The sequence below is a fragment of the Coloeus monedula genome (assembly GCF_965178545.1).
Source record: "Coloeus monedula genome assembly, chromosome: 6".
NCBI classification, from domain to species: domain Eukaryota; kingdom Metazoa; phylum Chordata; class Aves; order Passeriformes; family Corvidae; genus Coloeus; species Coloeus monedula.
The window spans coordinates 63,041,284-63,059,800 of NC_138786.1; the positions used below are offsets into that span (position 1 = coordinate 63,041,284).

The following is an 18,517-nucleotide window of genomic DNA, read 5'->3' on the forward strand; positions in this document are numbered from 1 at the left end:
CTTTTACCACCACACACCACGAAAAACACCCACGCCAAACCCTCGCCCCCTTTTTGCCCTCACCGCCCCGCACGCAAACACCGCCTCCTGCTGACACCGACACGCACCGCACCCCGACCCGCTCCCTCAAAAACACCGCGCCGCGCAAATCTCCACCACAAATCCCACCCTCCAACACTACATGCAAACAAACGCTGCTCCAAGGGGTCCCGCGGGCTCCCTTTGCTGTCCGACACGGACACGCGTGGGCTCCTTTCCCCCGCTCAACACAGAGAGACGCGGGACTCCCTTTGCCGCTCCGCCCTCAGCCCGGCACCATTCAGTCACGCACGGCACCCTCCCTTTTTGCCCCCTTTTGCCGCTCTCTCCCGGGGCTCTTCCGTCACACGCACACCCCTTTCTGCCACCTCCTGACCCGTTTTGGTCATCCGCGGACCCTTTTTTGTCACCCCGGGAGTCTTTTTCGTCACCCTCGGACCCTTTTCTGTCACCCCCGGGCCCCATTCGCTGCCCGCCCCCTCAGAACCCCCGCGCTCACAGCGCCTCCTCTCGGTCGCGCGCGGCACCGCCCCGCCCGGCTCGGCCCATGCGCGGTCGCGAAGCGCCGAGGATTGGCGCCGGGTGCGACCCGTAGCGCCCGTGGGCGCAGGCGCGGCGGGGCCCCGGACCGCCGGGAGCCGTGAGGGGCCGGGAGCCGGGATTAGTGAGGGACCGGGAGCCGGGATTAGTGAGGGGCCGGGAGCCGGGATCCCTGTGGATCTCGGCGGGCGGCACCGGCGCCATGAAGTCCCGCTTCAGCACCGTCGATATCCGCGCGGTGCTCGCCGAGCTGCGGCAGAGGTACCGGCACTCCCCGCCCGTGCGGCCCCGGGGAGCGGGGCCCGGCCCCGTGGGTCCTGGTCCTGCCCCTGCTCCTGGTCCTGGCCCGGTTCTTGTTCTGTCCCTGCTCCCCCTTCTGGTCCTGGTCCTGGCCCGGCTTCCCTGCCCCGCCGTGGCCTCAGGGCTGTGGGGGCTCTGCCTCTCCATCGTGTCCTGCTCTCACAGCTCTGCCCCTCAGCGCTGCCCTGCCTGGGCTCTGCATAACCCCCTCACCCATCCCCTATCCCGTTCCAGCCCTGCCTGGAAGGGCAAGCACACCTTCCACTATCCCAGGCTGCTCCAAGCCCTGTCCATCCTGGCCTTGGACACTTCCAGGGATCCAGGGGCAGCCACAGCTTCTCTGGGAATTCTATTCCAGCCCCTCCCCACCCTCCCAGCCAGCAATTCCCAGTTCCCAATCTCCCATCCAGCCCTGCCCTCTGGCACTGGGAAGCCATTCCCTGTGTCCTGTCCCTCCATCCCTTGTCCCCGGTCCCTTTCCAGCTCTCCTGGAGCCCCTTTAGGCCCTGCAAGGGGCTCTGAGCTCTCCCCAGAGCCTTCTCTTCTCCAGGCTGGACAACTCCCACCCAGCTGGGAAGCTGCTCCTACCCCTGTGGAGCTCTGACCCTTCCTGGTGTCCGGGGCACTCCGCATGTCCAGCCCCACTCTGAAGGGAGTGACTGACACCCCCCAGGCCAGTTCAGTGCTCATACTGGGATTACTGGTGCCCTGTGCTCACAAAGGTGCTCTGGTGCATTTTGCATCCCTGCCACAAAGAGGAGGGCTGGCAGGAACTGGCAGCTTTCTGTGGTTTTTTCCATTAATATAAATTTCTTCATCTAATTTTCTCCCTCTCTTAATTGCTGTGTCTTCAGAGCAGTTTCTCCATTTCTGCGTGGTTTTTGCTTCCAGCTTGTTCCATCAGTCTTCCTTTGCTGCCCTTTTGGTTACTGCTTGGTGATTTATATAGCTTGCTAATTTATCAGAATTTGGTAATTTATCAGAACTTGCCTTTCTGTGTACTTTAATTGCCACTGGGATTTTTCCAGCCAGTTGTGTTTTGGATTCTCCAAAGCATTCTGTGTTTCCCTTTTGGCAGCTTGTTGGGAATGAGGGTGAACAACATTTATGATGTGGATAACAAGACCTATCTCATTCGCCTGCAGAAGTAAGAGCTTTAAATATCTTTATTTAAAAATTCTTTGGAAATGCTGTTTGAAAACTAGATTTTGTTAATTGTCTGCAGTAATTTCTGGCTTGTTTCCAGTGAAATTCTGCTGTTCTTAGGTAAAATGCAGTAATTTTTACCCAAAAAGCTCTTAGGAAATAGGATATGGAGTGTGAAACCCTGCAGACTGGTGGGTGGTGAGGGATGGCTGCTCCTGTGCCACTTGGAATCACGGAATATCCTCATTTGGAAGGGATCCAGAAGGATTTTGGGGTCCAGCTCCTTTGTTTTGCCCCCAGGCCGGACTGCAAGGCCACGCTGCTGCTGGAATCCGGGATACGCATCCACATGACGGAGTTTGAGTGGCCAAAGAACATGATGCCATCGAGCTTTGCCATGAAGGTAAACTCACCAGAGTTTGGGTTTTGGTAAAATGGCTGGATATCAGGAAGGAATGTTCATGTTCTGTCCTTGGAGACAAGAAAATAGGGAAGGATTATCCCGGTGAATCCTGATCCAGCGGGTGGCTGAAGACAAGGGAGGACGTGGACTTAGGATCACACTGTTGATGTTCAGTGCCTGAAACAGTGAATATTTAAATTTATAAAAACTATTGCTAAGCTGCTGGATATCTTCTAGACCTCCCTGGAACGTTGCTCCAGCAAAATCCTTGTCATTCCAGTTGGATTGTCTGAACTTTTGGGTGCTGGATGCAGCACCCTGTGGTACAGAGTCCTCTGTTCAGTCTCCTGGGTTTTGGGGGTTCAGACCTTGCTCCAGGCTGTTAGGCTGGGCTCCTGCAGGTGGATCCACAGGTAGATCCACGGGGATACAGCCTGGGATGACTCCCATGGATCTGCTTATCCCCTGGCTGCAGCCAGAAATGACTCAGCAGAGATTCTGTGGGGTGGCTTTCCACGGCAGAGATGGATACAGGGATAATCCCAGTTCTTACAAAATAAACTCTTGGAATTTGAACTAGCTGCCCCCTTGAGCTAAAAAAACAGCATGGAAAAAATGTCTTAACGTTAAGAATTGGGATCAATTATATTTATAATTATAACAATGAAGATGTGAATGAAGGTGTGGCGGGAACCAACTTTTTTGTTCTTACGATATTTGAATTCAATAGAAGGTGGTTGGTGCCACGTGAGGGCTCTATAGCCCAGCCATTCCCAGATGTTTCCAGCATGTCCCAGACATTTTTCCCACCCCTGGCAGTGCCGGAAGCATTTGAAGACGCGGAGGTTGGTGAGCGTGAGCCAGCTGGGGATCGACCGCATCGTGGACCTGCAGTTCGGCAGCGACGAGGCCGCCTATCACCTGATCGTGGAGCTGTATGACAGGGTGAGTGAGGGCTCCTGCAGTGTCCCCCGAGGCAGGGACACGAGGGTGGCCTCACTGAGGGTCCCTGTGCTCCCAGGGGAACGTTGTCCTCACTGACCACGAGTACATCATCCTGAACATCCTGAGGTTCCGCACGGACGAGGCGGACGACGTCAGGTTTGCAGTGCGGGAGCGGTACCCGGTGGACAGTGCAAAAGCTGCTGTGCCTCTGCCAACTTTGGACAGGTAATTTCAATTTCAGAGCTCTTAAATGGTGTTATTTATCGGGATAAACCCAAATTCCTTGGAGCTGTGAAAAGCTTTGGGTAGTTCCTCACGTATTACAGGCCACTTTTAGTTTCTTTTTTTAAGGCTGGAAATGTTTTGTAGCTTCTAAGCACTGCAGTGTTGTTTTGTTGTTGTAAAACACATTATTCTTTGGAATTGCAACTCTCCCTTGTCCCCTGCAGGTTAACTGAAATCATATCAAATGCACCCAAAGGGGAACAGCTGAAGAGGGTTCTCAACCCACTCCTTCGTGAGTAACTGGGCTTTGTTAGAAGATGAAATGGGGTCAATCAATGTGTGTTATGTCATGCTGGAAAATATGAATAACTTACCATAGAATCCTGGAGTGGTTTGGGTTGGAAGGGCCCTTAAAGCTCATCTCATTCCACCCCCTGCCTTGGGCAGGGACACCTTCCACAAGCCCAGGTTGCCTTGGGAAACAGACATTTATTGTTTCCAAGCCCACTGCACAGAGCTGAGCCTGCCCACGGTGCTGCAGGGATGAGAGCTGCGAGTGGCTCTGGTGGAGCTCTGGTTTGGGGCACTTTGCACCATCCTGGTACCAAACAGGAGCTGTAAGTGTAAAGGTTTTCCTGAGCACAGAACCAAATCTGTCTTGTGTGAGGTGGTCAGAACAAAATTGGTTTTCCTCCTGACCTGGCAATGCTGATGAAGCAGAGAATTCCCTGAACAGCTCAAATCACACCTAAGTGTTACTTTCCCCATCTCTTCATTCTCTTTTTCACCAGTTTTCCCTCTCTTTCTCTACCCTGGTCTGCTAAATAATTGCTATTACTGTATAATAATAATAATAATATTACTGTATAACACTGTATAATTGCTAATTATTGTCGCCCACTGCTCCCAGTTTTGCTGTATCCATGCTGGAATTTGGTATTTCTGATCCCATCACATAGGAAACCTTGGCCTCACCATGGTGTTACTGATCCAATTACCAGGCACAGCTGCTCTGCTCTAAAATCCCCACAATTTTTCTCTTGGTGGGAATTTGGCTGTTTCTCACCTCCTCCTCCTCATCCACCCATGAAATCCACCCATCCTTCCTGCCCTTTCCCTGATTTTTGGTACTTCTCACTCTTCTCACACTCTTGTGTCCAGGTTTTTTTCTAAATGGCAAGTTGTGAATATTTTCTACAGATAATCTATTATTTCTTTTCTTTTTTTAACAGCTTATGGGGCCACTCTCATTGAGCACTGCCTTATAGAAGCTGGATTTTCTGGAGCTGTCAAAATAGATCAACATCTGGAAAATAAAGGTATAATGTTTTAAAGGCTGGGCCACAACTATGGGGATTTTTATGTCTGTGTAGTGGGTTTTATTTTTTTCCCAGAGAGGTGAGTAAAACTATAGTTCTGACCATGTGGTTTTATTTTTAAATGGTTTTAGCTTGAGGACCAGCCTCGTTTACATTAAAAGTCTTGATTTGTGCATGAATTGGAGGTGAAACATCAGGTTTTATACATTATGAATGGTTTTATCATGAGACACCACCTCACCCATGAGGTGAGTTCTGGTTGTACAAAGGATGTTTGACAAGGAGAATTAACATCAAAGTCTTTATTTGTAGGAAACATTGGGGATTTGGTACAGTGGCAGCTTTACATTTATTGGGAAATCAAAGATTTGGGTAATAAAATCAGAAAATATTTTCCTGCAATCTTATTTTCCTTGTGTGCTTTATATTTGCCATAAATCCAGAGGATTTTTTTCCTTCCTACTGGATTATGGTGCTGAAAAAAATAACTTCTCACAGCTTCTGATTTATGCTTTGCCTCTGCAGCTTTAGTTTTATAAAGTGCTGGTATTTGTGTGGTCTTTTTTTTCCCCCTGAAACTTGAATAATTATGTCCTAAAAGCACCTAAATAGGTTTTTATATTAAAAACTTCCGAAGTGTAAAACAAGTGCTGAGACTCCTGTTTAAAATGAGCAATAACTGCTGGAGTGAAGCACCAGGGATGAAATATTTCTGCTGTTTTATTTTTCTCTTTAGAAAACCTTGAAAAAGTTCTTTCAGCTCTAGAGAAAGCAGAAGAATACATGGCCCTCACTGACAACTTCAGTGGAAAGGTGGGTCTGGGGAGGGTTATCAGTTATTTGGGATTGCAGGGTTAAACTGGCAAGCAGGAATTCCTCAGGATGTGCAATTCCTGGTGTTCCCAGCCGTGGATTTTATTCCTGGGTGTCAGGTGGTGATGTGGAATAAAAATTGCTTCTTTCCACGGGGTGGGCAGCAATTAAATAATGCACAGGCAGGTTGTGTAAATCCTGGGAGATTTGCACTTGGGCTTTAATAAATAATAATAAAGTAATAATGTACTTTATTACTGTAATAATACACTAATAAATTCTATAATAAATTCTGCACATAGACTCTGCATTTATGGGGTAATCCTGAGGGTTGGAAGAAGTTCACTTCTTTTTCCAGAAGAAATTGGAGTCAAGACAAGCCAGTGGGGCAGGGATTTACTCAGGCACAAGGTTCCCTGCTGGAATTATTTGCTGTCTCATGCTGATTACACCTAGACCTTTGGGTATCTTTTTGATACAAAAATGATATTTTTGTATCTTTTCAGGGTTATGTTATCCAGAAAAAGGAGAAAAAGCCAAGCCTGGAACCAGATAAAGCAGCCGAAGATATCTACACGTAAATATTTGAAGTATTTCTTCCCTTTATTTTTCTACTAGTCTGCATCACAGAAATTAGTTTTCAGGTGATAATATCAAATGTGTATTTTACAGATATGAGGAATTTCATCCTTTCTTGTTTTCTCAACATTCAAAATGTCCCTACTTGGAATTTGACTCATTCAATAAGGTACAGTGCTTTTGCTGATGCTGTACTTAAGTGCTTTAGTTGACTGCTGCTACAAAGAGTAATTAAAGCGTAGTGCAGAGGTTGTTAATGAAAGCAGAGACCTTGGAAGGGATGATTAATTTTATGGATAAATGTTTGATGAGAAAAGGCCAGCTCCAGCAGGGCCTTTAGGCTGCAGCTGGGCAGTGCTGTGTCCTGAGCTCAGATCCTGGAGCTGAGTGTGGAACCTGTGAGGGAGGTGGATGTTTCCAGCCAGAGAATCCCAAATGCTTTGTTCTGGAGAGCTGGAATCTCAGTTGTCTCTGGAGTAAACAGTTGTGACAGACATCACATTTACACTTTTCCTGTTACTGCTCTGAAAGCCTCAGGCCCCTGATTTGGTGTTTCCTTGGGTGTTGTCCTTCCTGGTCCTCCACTCGTTAACATCTGGAATCATTAATTGCCTCTTGTTCCCGACCTTGATCTCCAGAATTCCCATTTCATGTTCCTACCCTGCTTCCTGGCTGAATTCCTCTCATCTCCTTCACTGATCACACAATCCCAGAGTGGTTTGGGCTGGAAGGGACTCAAAGCCCATCCAGTTCCACCCCTGCCATGGCAGGGACACCTCCCACTGTCCCAGGCTGCTCCAAGCCCCAATGTCCAGCCTGGCCTTGGACACTGCCAGGGATCCAGGGGCAGCCACAGCTTCTCTGGGCACCCTGTGCCAGGGCCTGCCCACCCTCACAGCCAGCAATTCCTTCCCAATCTCCCATCCAGCCCTGCCCTCTGGCACTGGGAAGCCATTCCCTGTGTCCTGTCCCTCCATCCTTGTCCCCAGTCCCTCTGATGATCTAAACAGCCTCAAACCTTCCTCATCTTGTGCTTTAAGCCCAGCTGGAACACCAGGAGCTGTTCTTAGGCATTCTGGGTCTTTGTGGGTTTTTAACTGACCCAGTGGAGCAGCAGGAATTCGGGGCAGATGGATCTGTCTGTGCAACCATTTAATCTGAACCAAAGCAGCTTCTTTTGCATCATTTCTTAGCAAAAATGATGGGCCATAGTTTGGCCACTTATTTACCTGTGTGTTTGCAGTGAGACACAGCCCTGAGTGTCTTGCTGAACTCATCCCAATGGGAAGGGAAATGGAGAAAGCTCCTGGAGGTTGTTTCAGCCTCTCTCACCTCTTTTAGTGCTTTGCAGCCACTTCTCTGCAGGGACCCTGCTCTGCCTGCTCTGTCAGGCCAGCCTGGAGATTCTCCAACCTGATTCTCTCTTGCAGGCAACAGACGAGTTCTACTCCAAGCTGGAGGGGCAGAAGATTGATCTGAAGGCCTTGCAGCAGGTGTGTCCTGATCCAGGACTGGGGCAGCTGGGATGGCTCCCGGATTTCCTGAGGCTTCACTTGCTTCTGGCAGTGATTACCTGATGCCATTTATATCTATATCTATATCTATATCTATATCTATATCTATATCTATATCTAGTTTTTTTGCCATCTTGTTTTTGAAAGGAAAAACAAGCACTGAAGAAACTTGAAAATGTCCGCAGGGACCATGAGCACAGACTGGAAGCTCTCCAGCAGGCTCAGGTAAGACAGATTTGGGGTTTTAATTAACAAGATGCATAATCACAGAACCATGGGATAGTTTGGTTGGGGGGGAGCTTCAGTCCCATGCAGCTCCATGGGCAGGGACACCTGCCACTATCCCAGGTAGCTCCAACCTGGCCTGGAACACTTCAGGGATTGGCAGGACTGGAGTTGGATGTTATCCTGGGCCACCAATCCAGTCCAATCTTGGATTCCAAGATTCCACTTCAATCCAGTCTTGGATTCCAAGATTCCACTTCAATCCAATCTTGGATTTCTTCTCCACTACTTCCATTTATTCAAAACTATTGCTGAGCATGTGTTTAGCTCCAATGGCTCCAACCTTCTCCTTTCCCTAAGGAAGCTGATAAGCTGAAAGGAGAGCTGATAGAGATGAACCTGGAGGTGGTGGACAGGGCCATCCAGGTGGTCAGAAGCGCCTTGGCCAACCAGATCGACTGGACCGAGATTGGGGCCATTGTCAAAGAGGCCCAGGCCCAGGGGGACCCCGTGGCCACGGCAATCAAAGAGTTAAAGCTGCAGACAAACCACATCACCATGCTGCTGAGGTGAGTGCACTGCCCAGTGGCTGTAAAAACCTCATCTCACACTGGATCAGGAGCTTAGAGATTAAAAAAAAAAAAAAAAAAAAAATCTTTTTTATAGCCAGAAGTTTTGGTGTGAAAGCTGGGACGTGGCAGAGTTAATCCATGAGGTTTTAGTTACCTCACTTTCAGAAATGTACAGAATAAACTTGGTTTTGGTTGGTTCCTTAGATTGGAAAAATTGGGCTCTTTATCTTCTGCTCTTGTTTTCTTTTTTCCTCCAAATTTTGGCTGACTCCAAGACATAAATGGGCTGGAATGAGGGGCCTTCCTGTGTCTGCACAGTGAAAAGGGTTTAGAGGCTCCTTGAACCCTTTCCAAACTTCTGAGAGAATTAAATTAAGAGCACACTCCACCAAGGATTAAAAATTAACCAGTTCTCTTATCTTAATCATCTAATGCCATGTGTTTTTAGGAACCCATATGTGTTATCTGAAGAGGAAGAGGAGGAGGATGATGCTGATGTAGAGAAAGAAGAAACAGAAGAACCAAAGGGAAAAAAGAAAAAGAACAAAACGAAACAGTTGAAGAAACCTCAGAAAAACAAACCCTCGTTGGTTGATGTTGATCTCAATTTGTCTGCCTATGCCAATGCCAAAAAGTAAGATTTTTTTTAGATAATACGTGGATTTGTAGTAGAAATTTCTCTGTGTTTGCAGTTGTTGGTGATAATATTGCAGGAGGAAGGGCTTTGGGATAGCTTGTTAAAAATAAAGAGTTAGAAATGGAAATGGCAGCTTGCCCTGAGCTCTGGGATGGGAATTTCCCTGGTCCAGACCCACTGGTGCAGGGCAGCTGGTCTGTGGCTGTCACATTGATTGAATTTTTTAATTAATTGAGTCAAATTCTGCACATGGAACAAAATGCAGAGGCCTGGGATAAGTGGGATAAGGATGAAGGAGTGGATCTGCTGGGATTTCAGGGACAAACACTTGTGTTTCACAGGTACTACGATCACAAAAGACACGCAGCCAAGAAAACTCAGAAGACAGTGGAAGCTGCAGAAAAGGTATTTTTTTTTCCCCTTGGATTTGAGAAGATATTTAAAAGGGAAATCCCTGCCACTGCTAAGTGGAAAATCCTGACCTGGTCTGAGCAGCCCTAATGAGATGTGAAAGGGAAAAACAACCAGCCAGGGTTGTTCTATTCCTGACATTTTGAGCTCAGTGGAGGATTGCAGATCCCTGAAGTATCCTCCTTTTCCACCAGCAGCATTGGGAATACTCAGAACAGGTGGAGATACTGACAGACCAGGACTCAGAGTGGACAATCAGTGGAAATCCTTCCAATCCAAGAGCTGATCATTTTGGGGAGCAGCTCTCTGGGGTGGAGTTTTAAGGGCAGCTGTCTGACAGGAGCAGGGCTGGGTGGAGCCTGCACCGTGATAAAGTCCAGAGCCATTTCCTACCAACTTTCCCAGTGTTCACTCGGGAATTTTGTGATTCCTGCTGGATGGTGCTGGTGCTTTCTGTCCAAACAGGCTTTTAAATCAGCTGAGAAGAAGACGAAGCAAACCCTGAGGGAAGTTCAGACAGTCACCACCATCCAGAAAGCCAGAAAGGTCTATTGGCAAGTACAGCTCCCTCGTCCTTCTCTCATGTCCTGTGTCAGGATGGATCTTCACTGGCTTAGAAGTGGAGCTATTTAGGATTTTGGAGCAGTGCACTTTGCATTGAGTCTCCCTACAGCTGCTGCCTAAAGTCAGAGAATCCCAGAATGGTTCCCAGGGATAATAACCCAAAGAAGTTGTGCCTGCCCCATCCCTGCAAGTGTCCAAGGCCAGGTTGGATGGGGCTTGGAGCAACCTGGGACAGTGGAAGGGTGTGGTCCAGTGGGACTGGATGAACTTGAAGGTTTCTTCCAACCCAAAACATTCTGGGCTTCTGTGATTTAAAAAAACAACCAACAAATGAAACAAGACCCCAAAGCTTTTAATCACCTAATAACTGAATTATTAAAATAGAAATCAGTAGGAGGACTGTGGTGATGGTGCTTCTTGTGTCATCTCACAATCTCACTGCCAGTGATGCTGTAGCTGTCCCATGCCTTGTTTTTATGGCCCAGGCCTATGGATGGAAGTGAAACTATTTGCAGTGTCATAAATTGCAGATGCTGAGATGGATATTCTGAGTTTGGTATCAAAAGCTACCTGTGCAATGTCCTGTTAGTTCCAGGTGTTTCTCACACCGTGGATTTGCTGGAATTTGGCAGGTTTGAGAAGTTCCTGTGGTTCATCAGCTCTGAGAATTACCTGGTCATTGCTGGCAGGGATCAGCAGCAGAACGAGCTGATCGTGAAGCGCTACCTCAAACCAGGTGGGTCCATGGAGGGGATGTGTGGGTTTCCCTCCTCTTTCCCAGTTTTGGGAATGTCCAGCAGTGACATGGGAAGGTCTCTTTGCTTTGTTCTTGAGTTGGGCCTTGGATCAAAGGGAATTTTGGTGATGGGAGTCCCTGTGGTGCCATGAGGTGAGAACAGGCTGGATGGGCTCCCCTCAGGAGCAGAGGAGCTGATTCTCCCTGGGACAAGGATAGACTAAAAGGCTTCTGTGTCCCCATCCTGCTCCTTGAGCCAGACCAGCCATTTCCAACTAATGTTAGAGACTTCCCTGGCTCCAGGGATCCGTGGATCTGACTGGAGTCTCCTGTTTCCCAGGGGACATCTACGTGCACGCGGATCTGCACGGAGCCACCAGCTGCGTGATCAAGAACCCCTCAGGTACCCGTGGGACCCTGGGGACAGGAGCTGGCAGTGCCTTCCCTTGGGATGCCAATCAGTCCTTCCTGGGAAGCTCCCAGGCTGGCTTAGGGCAGTGCAGGATTTACTGGGTCGTGGTGTGCTGGGTGTTCCCCAGGTGAGCCCATCCCGCCGCGGACGCTGACGGAGGCCGGGACCATGGCCCTGTGCTACAGCGCTGCCTGGGACGCCCGCGTGGTCACCAGCGCCTGGTGGGTCACCCACAGCCAGGTGAGCACACCCAGGCAGGAGCTGTCCAGCCACAGCATCCCAGGGAGCTGGGATGTGGCCACAGACAGGAGCTGATGGGTGTGGGTCAAACTTCTGTGTGAGAGTGGGGAGATCACACCAAAGTCATGGTGGTTTTATTCCCTGAGTACTCCCGGATATATCTGGGGTTTGTTTCCTGAGTTACTCACCCAGGACTCCTAAAACACAGTGCTGGTGGGGTGTGATGGGATGGAAACGTTCCTTAGGAAAATTCCCTGCAAGGGAGAGGAAGAACCCCTTGGATGTGGAGTCCTGCAGAGCTGTTCCCAGGAGTTCAACTCTCGTTGAACCAATGTTTCTCCTGGTGCTGTTAGTACCTGATGGTGCCCTTCTGTCACAGAGATTTTTTTACAGTTTATCATGATTTTCTTTTAGGTTTCTAAAACTGCCCCCACGGGAGAATATCTCACTACTGGGAGCTTCATGATCCGAGGTGAGGCACAAAGGAACAGTGGGAATGGGATGTTTTCCCAAAGGTGCTGGGCTGTCCTGCAGTGGCAGCCACCCCCTCCCTCCCTGTGAACAGCCAGCAGATCCCACTCTTGACCCAGAAATCTGTTGGGAATGGCTTAGACTGAGTATCAGGCAGCTGCAGCAGCATTTTGAGCTGAGCCCTGGGCAGAAGTTCATTAACTCAGCTGCTTCTGAGCTCTCCTGTTCTCATCTCAGAGATAAAATCAGCCCCAGTGTAATTTTTGGGTAGCCTAGAGCCTCTAATAAAAATGAGTTTTTGAAGTACATCCTGCACCATGGCTGCTAAACCTCCTCATGAGACTTTGCCTTTGTTTTCCAGGGAAAAAGAATTTCCTTCCACCTTCCTATCTGATGATGGGCTTCAGCTTCTTGTTTAAGGTACAGCTGTTCCCGTGCAGCTCCTGCTGGCTTTTGTAATTTGCTTTGAGCTGCAGGAGGCTTATTTTCTGCATCTTGCTTATCAGTATAGTCCCCATTACTTCTTTTCCCACTGGGACAAATCCCATAAAAGGCTTCTTGCTGATAATGACTCTGCTTTCATTTCCATCTTAGCCCAGTGTGCACTGTCTGCATTTCAGACAGACTCTGGACATTCCTGCCTCTCCCAGGTTGTTATCCCAGCTCTGTTTGGAGCATGGGCTTGTTCAGGGAATCTGGGAGTGCAGCTCTGTGTGTCACCCTGACTTTTGATGTTGGCACACTCAGGTTTAAATGAGCTGGTTTCATTTTCTTGCTTTTTGATGGAAGAAAGTGTTAAAAAGGGAAGGAACAGCTGAGCGAGGTGTTCTGTGAACATCACCAGGCCTGACACAGAGGCTGCTCTTTTTTAGGTGGATGAAAGCTGTGTCTGGAGACACCGGGAAGAGAGGAAGGTCAAAGTCCAGGATGAGGACCTGGACACAGTTTCCAGCAGTGCCAGTGAGCTGGTGGCTGAGGAAGTGGAGCTTTTAGGTACAGTGGGAGGGACTGGGTGCTGTGGGTGCTGCTGGGAGCATCCTTCAGGCTCTGGGAGATCCCAGATTTTGGATCACTGATAGGACAAGGGGGAATGGTTTCACACTGCCAGAGGGCAGGGAGGGATGGGATATTGGAAAGGAATTCCTGGCTGGAGGGTGGGGAGGCCCTGGCCCAGGGTGCTCAGAGAAGCTGTGGCTGCCCCTGGATCCCTGGAAGTGTCCAAGGCCAGGTTGGATGGGGCTTGGAGCCACTGGGATAGTGGGAGGTGTCCCTGCCCATGGCAGGGGGTGGAGTGAGATGGGCTTTAAGTTCCCTTCCAACCAAAACCATTCTGGGATTCCGTGATGGATCAGTTTTTGGTTGTTTCTGTGTTTTCCTGCCCTATGTGCCCCAGATGGAGGAGACAGCAGCAGTGAGGAGGATAAAGCCGAGGGTGAGGAAGCTCCAGAGGGTGAGGAAGCCACAGCTGAGAGTGCCCATGAGGAGGGCGTTGCTGAGCTGGAGCAGGGAGGAGGGAACACTCCTGCTCCAGAGGCTGACTCTGAGGAGGACGAGGGAGAATCTGAGGAGGAACATCCAGAGCCAAAGAGGGAAGTGAAGGAGGAAGAGGTGAATTACCCGGACACCACAATCGACCTGTCACACCTTCAGTCCCAGAGGTGAGAGAAGCAGCAGCTGGGGGCACCTGAGGGTCTCTAAAACACTGCCAGGACAAGGCTGGGATGAGCTGCCAGCCCTTCTTTCCATGCTCAGCAGTGGGAATGCTGCCTCATTTTCCTTTCAGGGCTGCTCACACCTGAGACACTGAGCCCTGAGCTGCCTGTGCTGTGCCAAGCTGGTGCAGAGCAGCTGCTCTGTGTGAGGCTGTGGGCTGAGCTCATCTCCCTGTTGTCCCTGGGATTGCTTGGGGGGTGCATGGAGGAGGCATGGAGTGAGTGCACATGGGGCTGTGTGCCTGGGCAGCTGCACATCGGGGCTCCCTCGGTGCCCAGGCTGTGTTTGGTGTTTGGTGTGTGTGAGGGGAGCTGGCAGAGAGCTAAGGCATGTTTGGTAAAGTGAATCCCAGGATTCCTGCCCTTTCCAGTCACCAAAGCTGGGATTGCCAAGCACTAGAAAGCTGAAAGTGTTACAGCCAAGCTGCCCAGGTTTGGGCTGTGGTTGGTGTGTCCATGGTGAGCTGCCCTGCATCTGCTGATGAGCTCCTGTTCCATCTCCCCACAGATCCCTGCAGAAAATCATCCCCAAAGAGGAAGAGCCCAACTTGGTAAGGCCCCAGCTCCAATGGGTGGCTCAGAGCAGTGGGAGCTGCTGGGCAGGGTCTGCTCTAAACTGCCTTTCCCTCCCCAGAGTGACAGCAGGGCCCAGGGCCGGAGACATCTCTCTGCCAAGGAGAGGAGGTGAGAGCCAGTGGGTGTTCCAGGGAATCCCAGAATTCCAGGATGGTTTGGCTTGGAAGGGAGCTTAAATCCCATCCCACCCCCTGCCATGGGCAGGGACAGCTTCCACTATCCCAGGCTGCTCCAAGCCCCATCCAGCCTGGCCTTGGGCACTTCCAGGGATCCAGGGGCAGCCCCAGCTTCTCGAGGCAAATGCCCCATTCCCTGCCCAGGTCCTGGGCACAGGGCACGTCTGTACCCACTCCCAGCCTGGGCTGATCCATGCCCATTGTCCATCCTGCATTTCCAGGGTGGGATCCTGCTCCTGTCCTTTGGGAATGCTGGCTGGGAACAGTTTCTTGTGTACCGTGGGCTGAAGAGGTTTTTCTGAGAAAGGGGTTGTTTCCAGTGTTCTCTGGATCCCTGTGGCAGGGAAGCAGGGTGGGAATACTGTCAGGAGAGCAGCAGCCTCTCCTGTCACAACAAAGCAGGGTGTTGTGGTTGTTCTCCTCAGAGAAATGAAGAAAAAGAAGCAGCAGAACAACTCTGAGAACTCGGAGGTGCCTGAGGAGAAGCAGAAGGAGACAGAGACAGAGACCCAACCTCTGGCTGCTGCCAACAGCCACAAGGCTGCTCCAGCCCCTCAGCCCATCAAGCGGGGCCAGAAGGTGGGCAGGGACCAGGGAGACCCTGGGCTGAGCTGTTGGCATGGAAGTGTGGACAGAAATCCCAGATTTCCCAGACATCCATGGCTGCCTGGTGGTTTTAGGCTCGTGGTGGTGCTTTGAGTGGTTTCAGGATGGTGGTGGGGGTTAGCACGGAGCTCACTGGAACCAGTCCCTTGGTTACTGGTGAGCTGCTCTGAAAGAGTTTGGGATATTGGGAAGGAAAGTGCATGTGGGGTCAGCAGCTGTGGATGCAAAACTCTGCTAAAAGTCGTCATTTCTGAAGCTGTTGGTTGTTTCCTCCTGCAGAGTAAAATGAAGAAGATGAAGGAGAAGTACAGGGACCAGGATGAGGAGGATCGGGAGCTCATCATGAAGCTGCTGGGGGTGAGGGGTGGAGTTGAGCCTTCCCAGGGGTGTGGTGGCTCCGGTCACCAGCCCTGACCAGCTGTGTCACCACAGTCTGCAGGCTCCACCAAGGAGGACAAAGGGAAAAAAGGGAAGAAGGGGAAGACAAAAGAAGAGGCAGCAAAGAAGCAACAGCAGAAAACCAAAGCCCCCCGTCGTGCAGCTGGAGGGGGCAAGGAGACCCTCCCAGCAGGAATCCTGCTGCATGAGGCACAGGAGCCAGCCCTGGATGAGCTGCAGGAGGAGAAGGTGAGGAGTGGGATGGGAAGGTGGAGCAGGAGGATGGGAAGATGAACAGGGTGAGAAGGTGAGGAGCAGGAGGGGAAGGTGAGCAGCTCTCTCCTCTCCTCACCTGTCCATGTCTGTCCCTTGCAGGGGCTCTCCTGGCTCTGTGTAGCTTTTCCACCTGGGAGGCTGAGCAGCTCCCCATGGATTTTGAGCACTGTGGAGAGCTCTGTGCCTGTTGCCAGGGCTCAGGGAGCCCACTGGATTCCCAGAGCAGCCCAAAGCCCTGCAGCAATCCGTGTGCTCATCCTGCTCCCAGCACAGCCAGAACTGGGGCTCGGAGCAGTCCTGAGGATCCCGTTCATCCAACACCTGCCCCTCAGCTGAGCTGTAACCGAGCTCCCAGCCCTGTTGTTGGGATTTGGTATCTCTGAGCCCCATCTCCCTCCTCCCAGCTTGGCGTGTGCCAGGCAAATTAGAGCTTGGGAAGAAACACTCCACCCTCCCACCACAGCAAAGTGCTGCTCTTAGCTTGGCTGTGGAACGAGTTCCGTTCTCTTTGCAGGGAGCATGGGGCTTTCTGGGGCCTGCTGATTAAAGAATTCATTGGGGACGGGGGAGGAAGAAGCAGCTCTGTGGCTTTTGAAGCCCTGATGTGTCCTCTGTTTGTGTGTGCAGGAGGAGCAGGACCAGGAGCAGCCAGGACTGGAGGTAAATGCTCAGTTCTGTAAGTGCTGAGCTGGGGGCTGTGTTCCTGCTGGGACTGGGACATGTGGGAGCCCTCCAGGAATTTGAACGCACCTTAATTGTATTTTTAATGATTAACCTCCTTTTCTTCCTGCCCTGCTCATCTCCCCATCCTCCATAAACCCAGAGCTGGCTCCATGGATGTTTGCCCCTGGTTTTTGCCTTGGTGGCTCTGGGCTGGAGGATGACACAGTGAGCAGTGCAGGCTGTTCTTTAGTTCAGAAAGTTTATTTACATATAAAATTGCTTCAAATGTTTCTGTAATTACAGGCTCTGGGTGTTGCCCAAGGCTGGGAATAAGTGAATTCCTTTAAATTCCTTAGTGGAGGAGGATAACGGTGTCTGCTGGGGGAAGCTTTGGGTGACCCTGGAACTCCATTGGGAGGCCCAGAGTAAGATCCAGCAAAGGATGATTTTAGTGATCAGAGAGGATCAGTCACAAATCCTGGCTTGGCAATTCCTTGCCAGTGAAGTGATCATGGAGCCATGGAATGGTTTGGGTTGGAAGGGACCTTAAAGGCCACCTATTCCCACCTCCTGCCCCATGACTCCGCAGGGAGGGCTGAGCACAGGGCCTGGGTCCAGTGGAGCTCTTTGTCCCCCAGGACAGCGAGGCCCTGCTGGACTCCCTGACTGGGCAGCCCCACCCCGAGGACATCCTGCTCTTTGCTGTCCCCATCTGTGCTCCCTACACAGCCATGACCAACTACAAGTGAGTGGCAGCACCTTCCTGGGAGGGGATGTGGTGAGAGTTTGTTTTATTTACAGAAACCTCTCCTTTGGGCAGGTATAAAGTCAAGCTCACTCCAGGCACGCAGAAGAAGGGCAAAGGTATGGTCTGAGAGCCCTGAATCCTTTCCTGTGCTCTGCCTGCTGAAGCCAGCCTGCTTTTCCAAGCTGTTTCACTCTTCCCTGTGTTTTTTCCAGCTGCCAAGATTGCCTTGCACAATTTTATGCAGTCCAAAGAAGCCAGTGCACGAGAAAAGGATCTGTTCCGCAGTGTGAAGGTGAGGCTTTCGCTGCAATTTTTCTTGTACAAAGCAGCAGCAGCAGAATGTCCACAAGTGCCATTTTGGGGGGAAATGCTGCCAAAATGGAGTGTCCTGTTGGGTTTTTTTGTTAGCAGTGCTGTGTCAGTTCTGCTGGGGGAAGGTCTGAGAGTCCTGCAATGGTTTGGGGTGGAAAGGATCTTAAAAACCTCATTCCATGGGCAGGGACACCTTCCACTATCCCAGGTTGCTCCAAGCCCCGTCCAACCTAGCCAGGGACACTTCCCAGCTTTTCTGGGAAACCTGTACTGCTGAGGCTGGGAAGAACCATCAGAACCTGAGCCTCAGTGGTAGCACTGGGCCTTTTGTTCCTGCATTGTCACTCGTCTGACAAAAGCAGCATCTTCCAAGAAACCCTCTGGGTCTGGAATTGCTGGGGCAGGGGCAGGTGCTTGCACTGGGAGTTGAGGTTGGAGGTGTCCTGTGCCCCTCTCTCCCAACCAGGTGCTCACCAGAGCCAAGGAAAGGGATCACACTCATGCTCCAGGCCAAGGAAGGGCTTTGGAAATGCTTTCCTGCTGTGGTCACTTTCTCCTCTTTCATGTTTCCTAGGACACGGATTTGTCAAGAAATATTCCCGGGAAGGTGAAAGTGTCTGCACCTCACCTGCAGAACATGAAGAAGAAGTGATTCCATGCTGGGGGTTCTCACCCCCACCCAGCCCCGGGGCTGGGGCAGACGGACACAGACCCACGACTAGGACTGATCCAACACCCAGGGCCTGCATTCCTGGTGCTTTAGCTGGACTCTGATACAAATTGCAGATAAACATGGAAGTAAATTGCTGGCATTTGGTCAGGAATGTCCTCCCCTGCTGCTGCTTCTCTGTTGTTCCTCACTGCTGGGCAAAGGCTCTGGAATTTGGGGCAGCAAAACTCCAGGGTGTTCAGTTCCTTCCTGCCCCGTGCCTGTGGCAGGGCCTGGAGCCTCCAGGAGGGCAGTTCCAGTGGAGAATGC

General features: G+C 50.7%; 1 protein-coding gene across 2 annotated transcripts; it reads left to right on the top strand.

Annotated features, from left to right (window-relative positions):
* The first annotated feature begins 667 nt into the window (after nucleotides 1-667).
* On the top strand, nucleotides 668-18,335 carry NEMF (nuclear export mediator factor). 2 transcript variants are annotated; one of them, XM_082284453.1, is made up of 33 exons: nucleotides 668-840; nucleotides 1,958-2,026; nucleotides 2,326-2,428; nucleotides 3,248-3,373; nucleotides 3,450-3,598; nucleotides 3,823-3,890; nucleotides 4,831-4,917; nucleotides 5,654-5,730; nucleotides 6,237-6,307; nucleotides 6,403-6,478; nucleotides 7,740-7,802; nucleotides 7,971-8,048; nucleotides 8,409-8,617; nucleotides 9,069-9,254; nucleotides 9,599-9,662; nucleotides 10,134-10,222; nucleotides 10,865-10,968; nucleotides 11,309-11,371; nucleotides 11,508-11,620; nucleotides 12,035-12,092; nucleotides 12,453-12,511; nucleotides 12,964-13,084; nucleotides 13,485-13,749; nucleotides 14,312-14,354; nucleotides 14,438-14,487; nucleotides 14,981-15,134; nucleotides 15,441-15,518; nucleotides 15,594-15,788; nucleotides 16,443-16,475; nucleotides 17,117-17,223; nucleotides 17,299-17,342; nucleotides 17,439-17,518; nucleotides 18,113-18,335. In XM_082284453.1, the coding sequence occupies exons 1-33, from the start codon at nucleotides 782-784 to the stop codon at nucleotides 18,188-18,190; spliced, it is 3,219 nt and encodes a 1,072-aa protein (XP_082140579.1). In that variant the 5' UTR covers nucleotides 668-781; the 3' UTR covers nucleotides 18,191-18,335. The 2 variants fall into 2 exon arrangements, with proteins under 2 accessions (XP_082140579.1, XP_082140580.1); XM_082284454.1 differs by lacking the exons at nucleotides 16,443-16,475; nucleotides 17,117-17,223; nucleotides 17,299-17,342; nucleotides 17,439-17,518; nucleotides 18,113-18,335 and adding an exon at nucleotides 15,915-16,415.
* Nucleotides 18,336-18,517: the final 182 nt, after the last annotated feature.

Coding starts and splice junctions, on each gene's coding strand:
- NEMF (XM_082284453.1), top strand. CDS start 782: ATGAAGTCCCGCTTCAGCACCGTCGATATCCGCGCGGTGCTCGCCGAG. Junction 8,618..9,068: donor CACATCACCATGCTGCTGAG/GTGAGTGCACTG, acceptor ATGTGTTTTTAG/GAACCCATATGTGTTATCTG. Junction 12,093..12,452: donor TGGGAGCTTCATGATCCGAG/GTGAGGCACAAA, acceptor TTTGTTTTCCAG/GGAAAAAGAATTTCCTTCCA.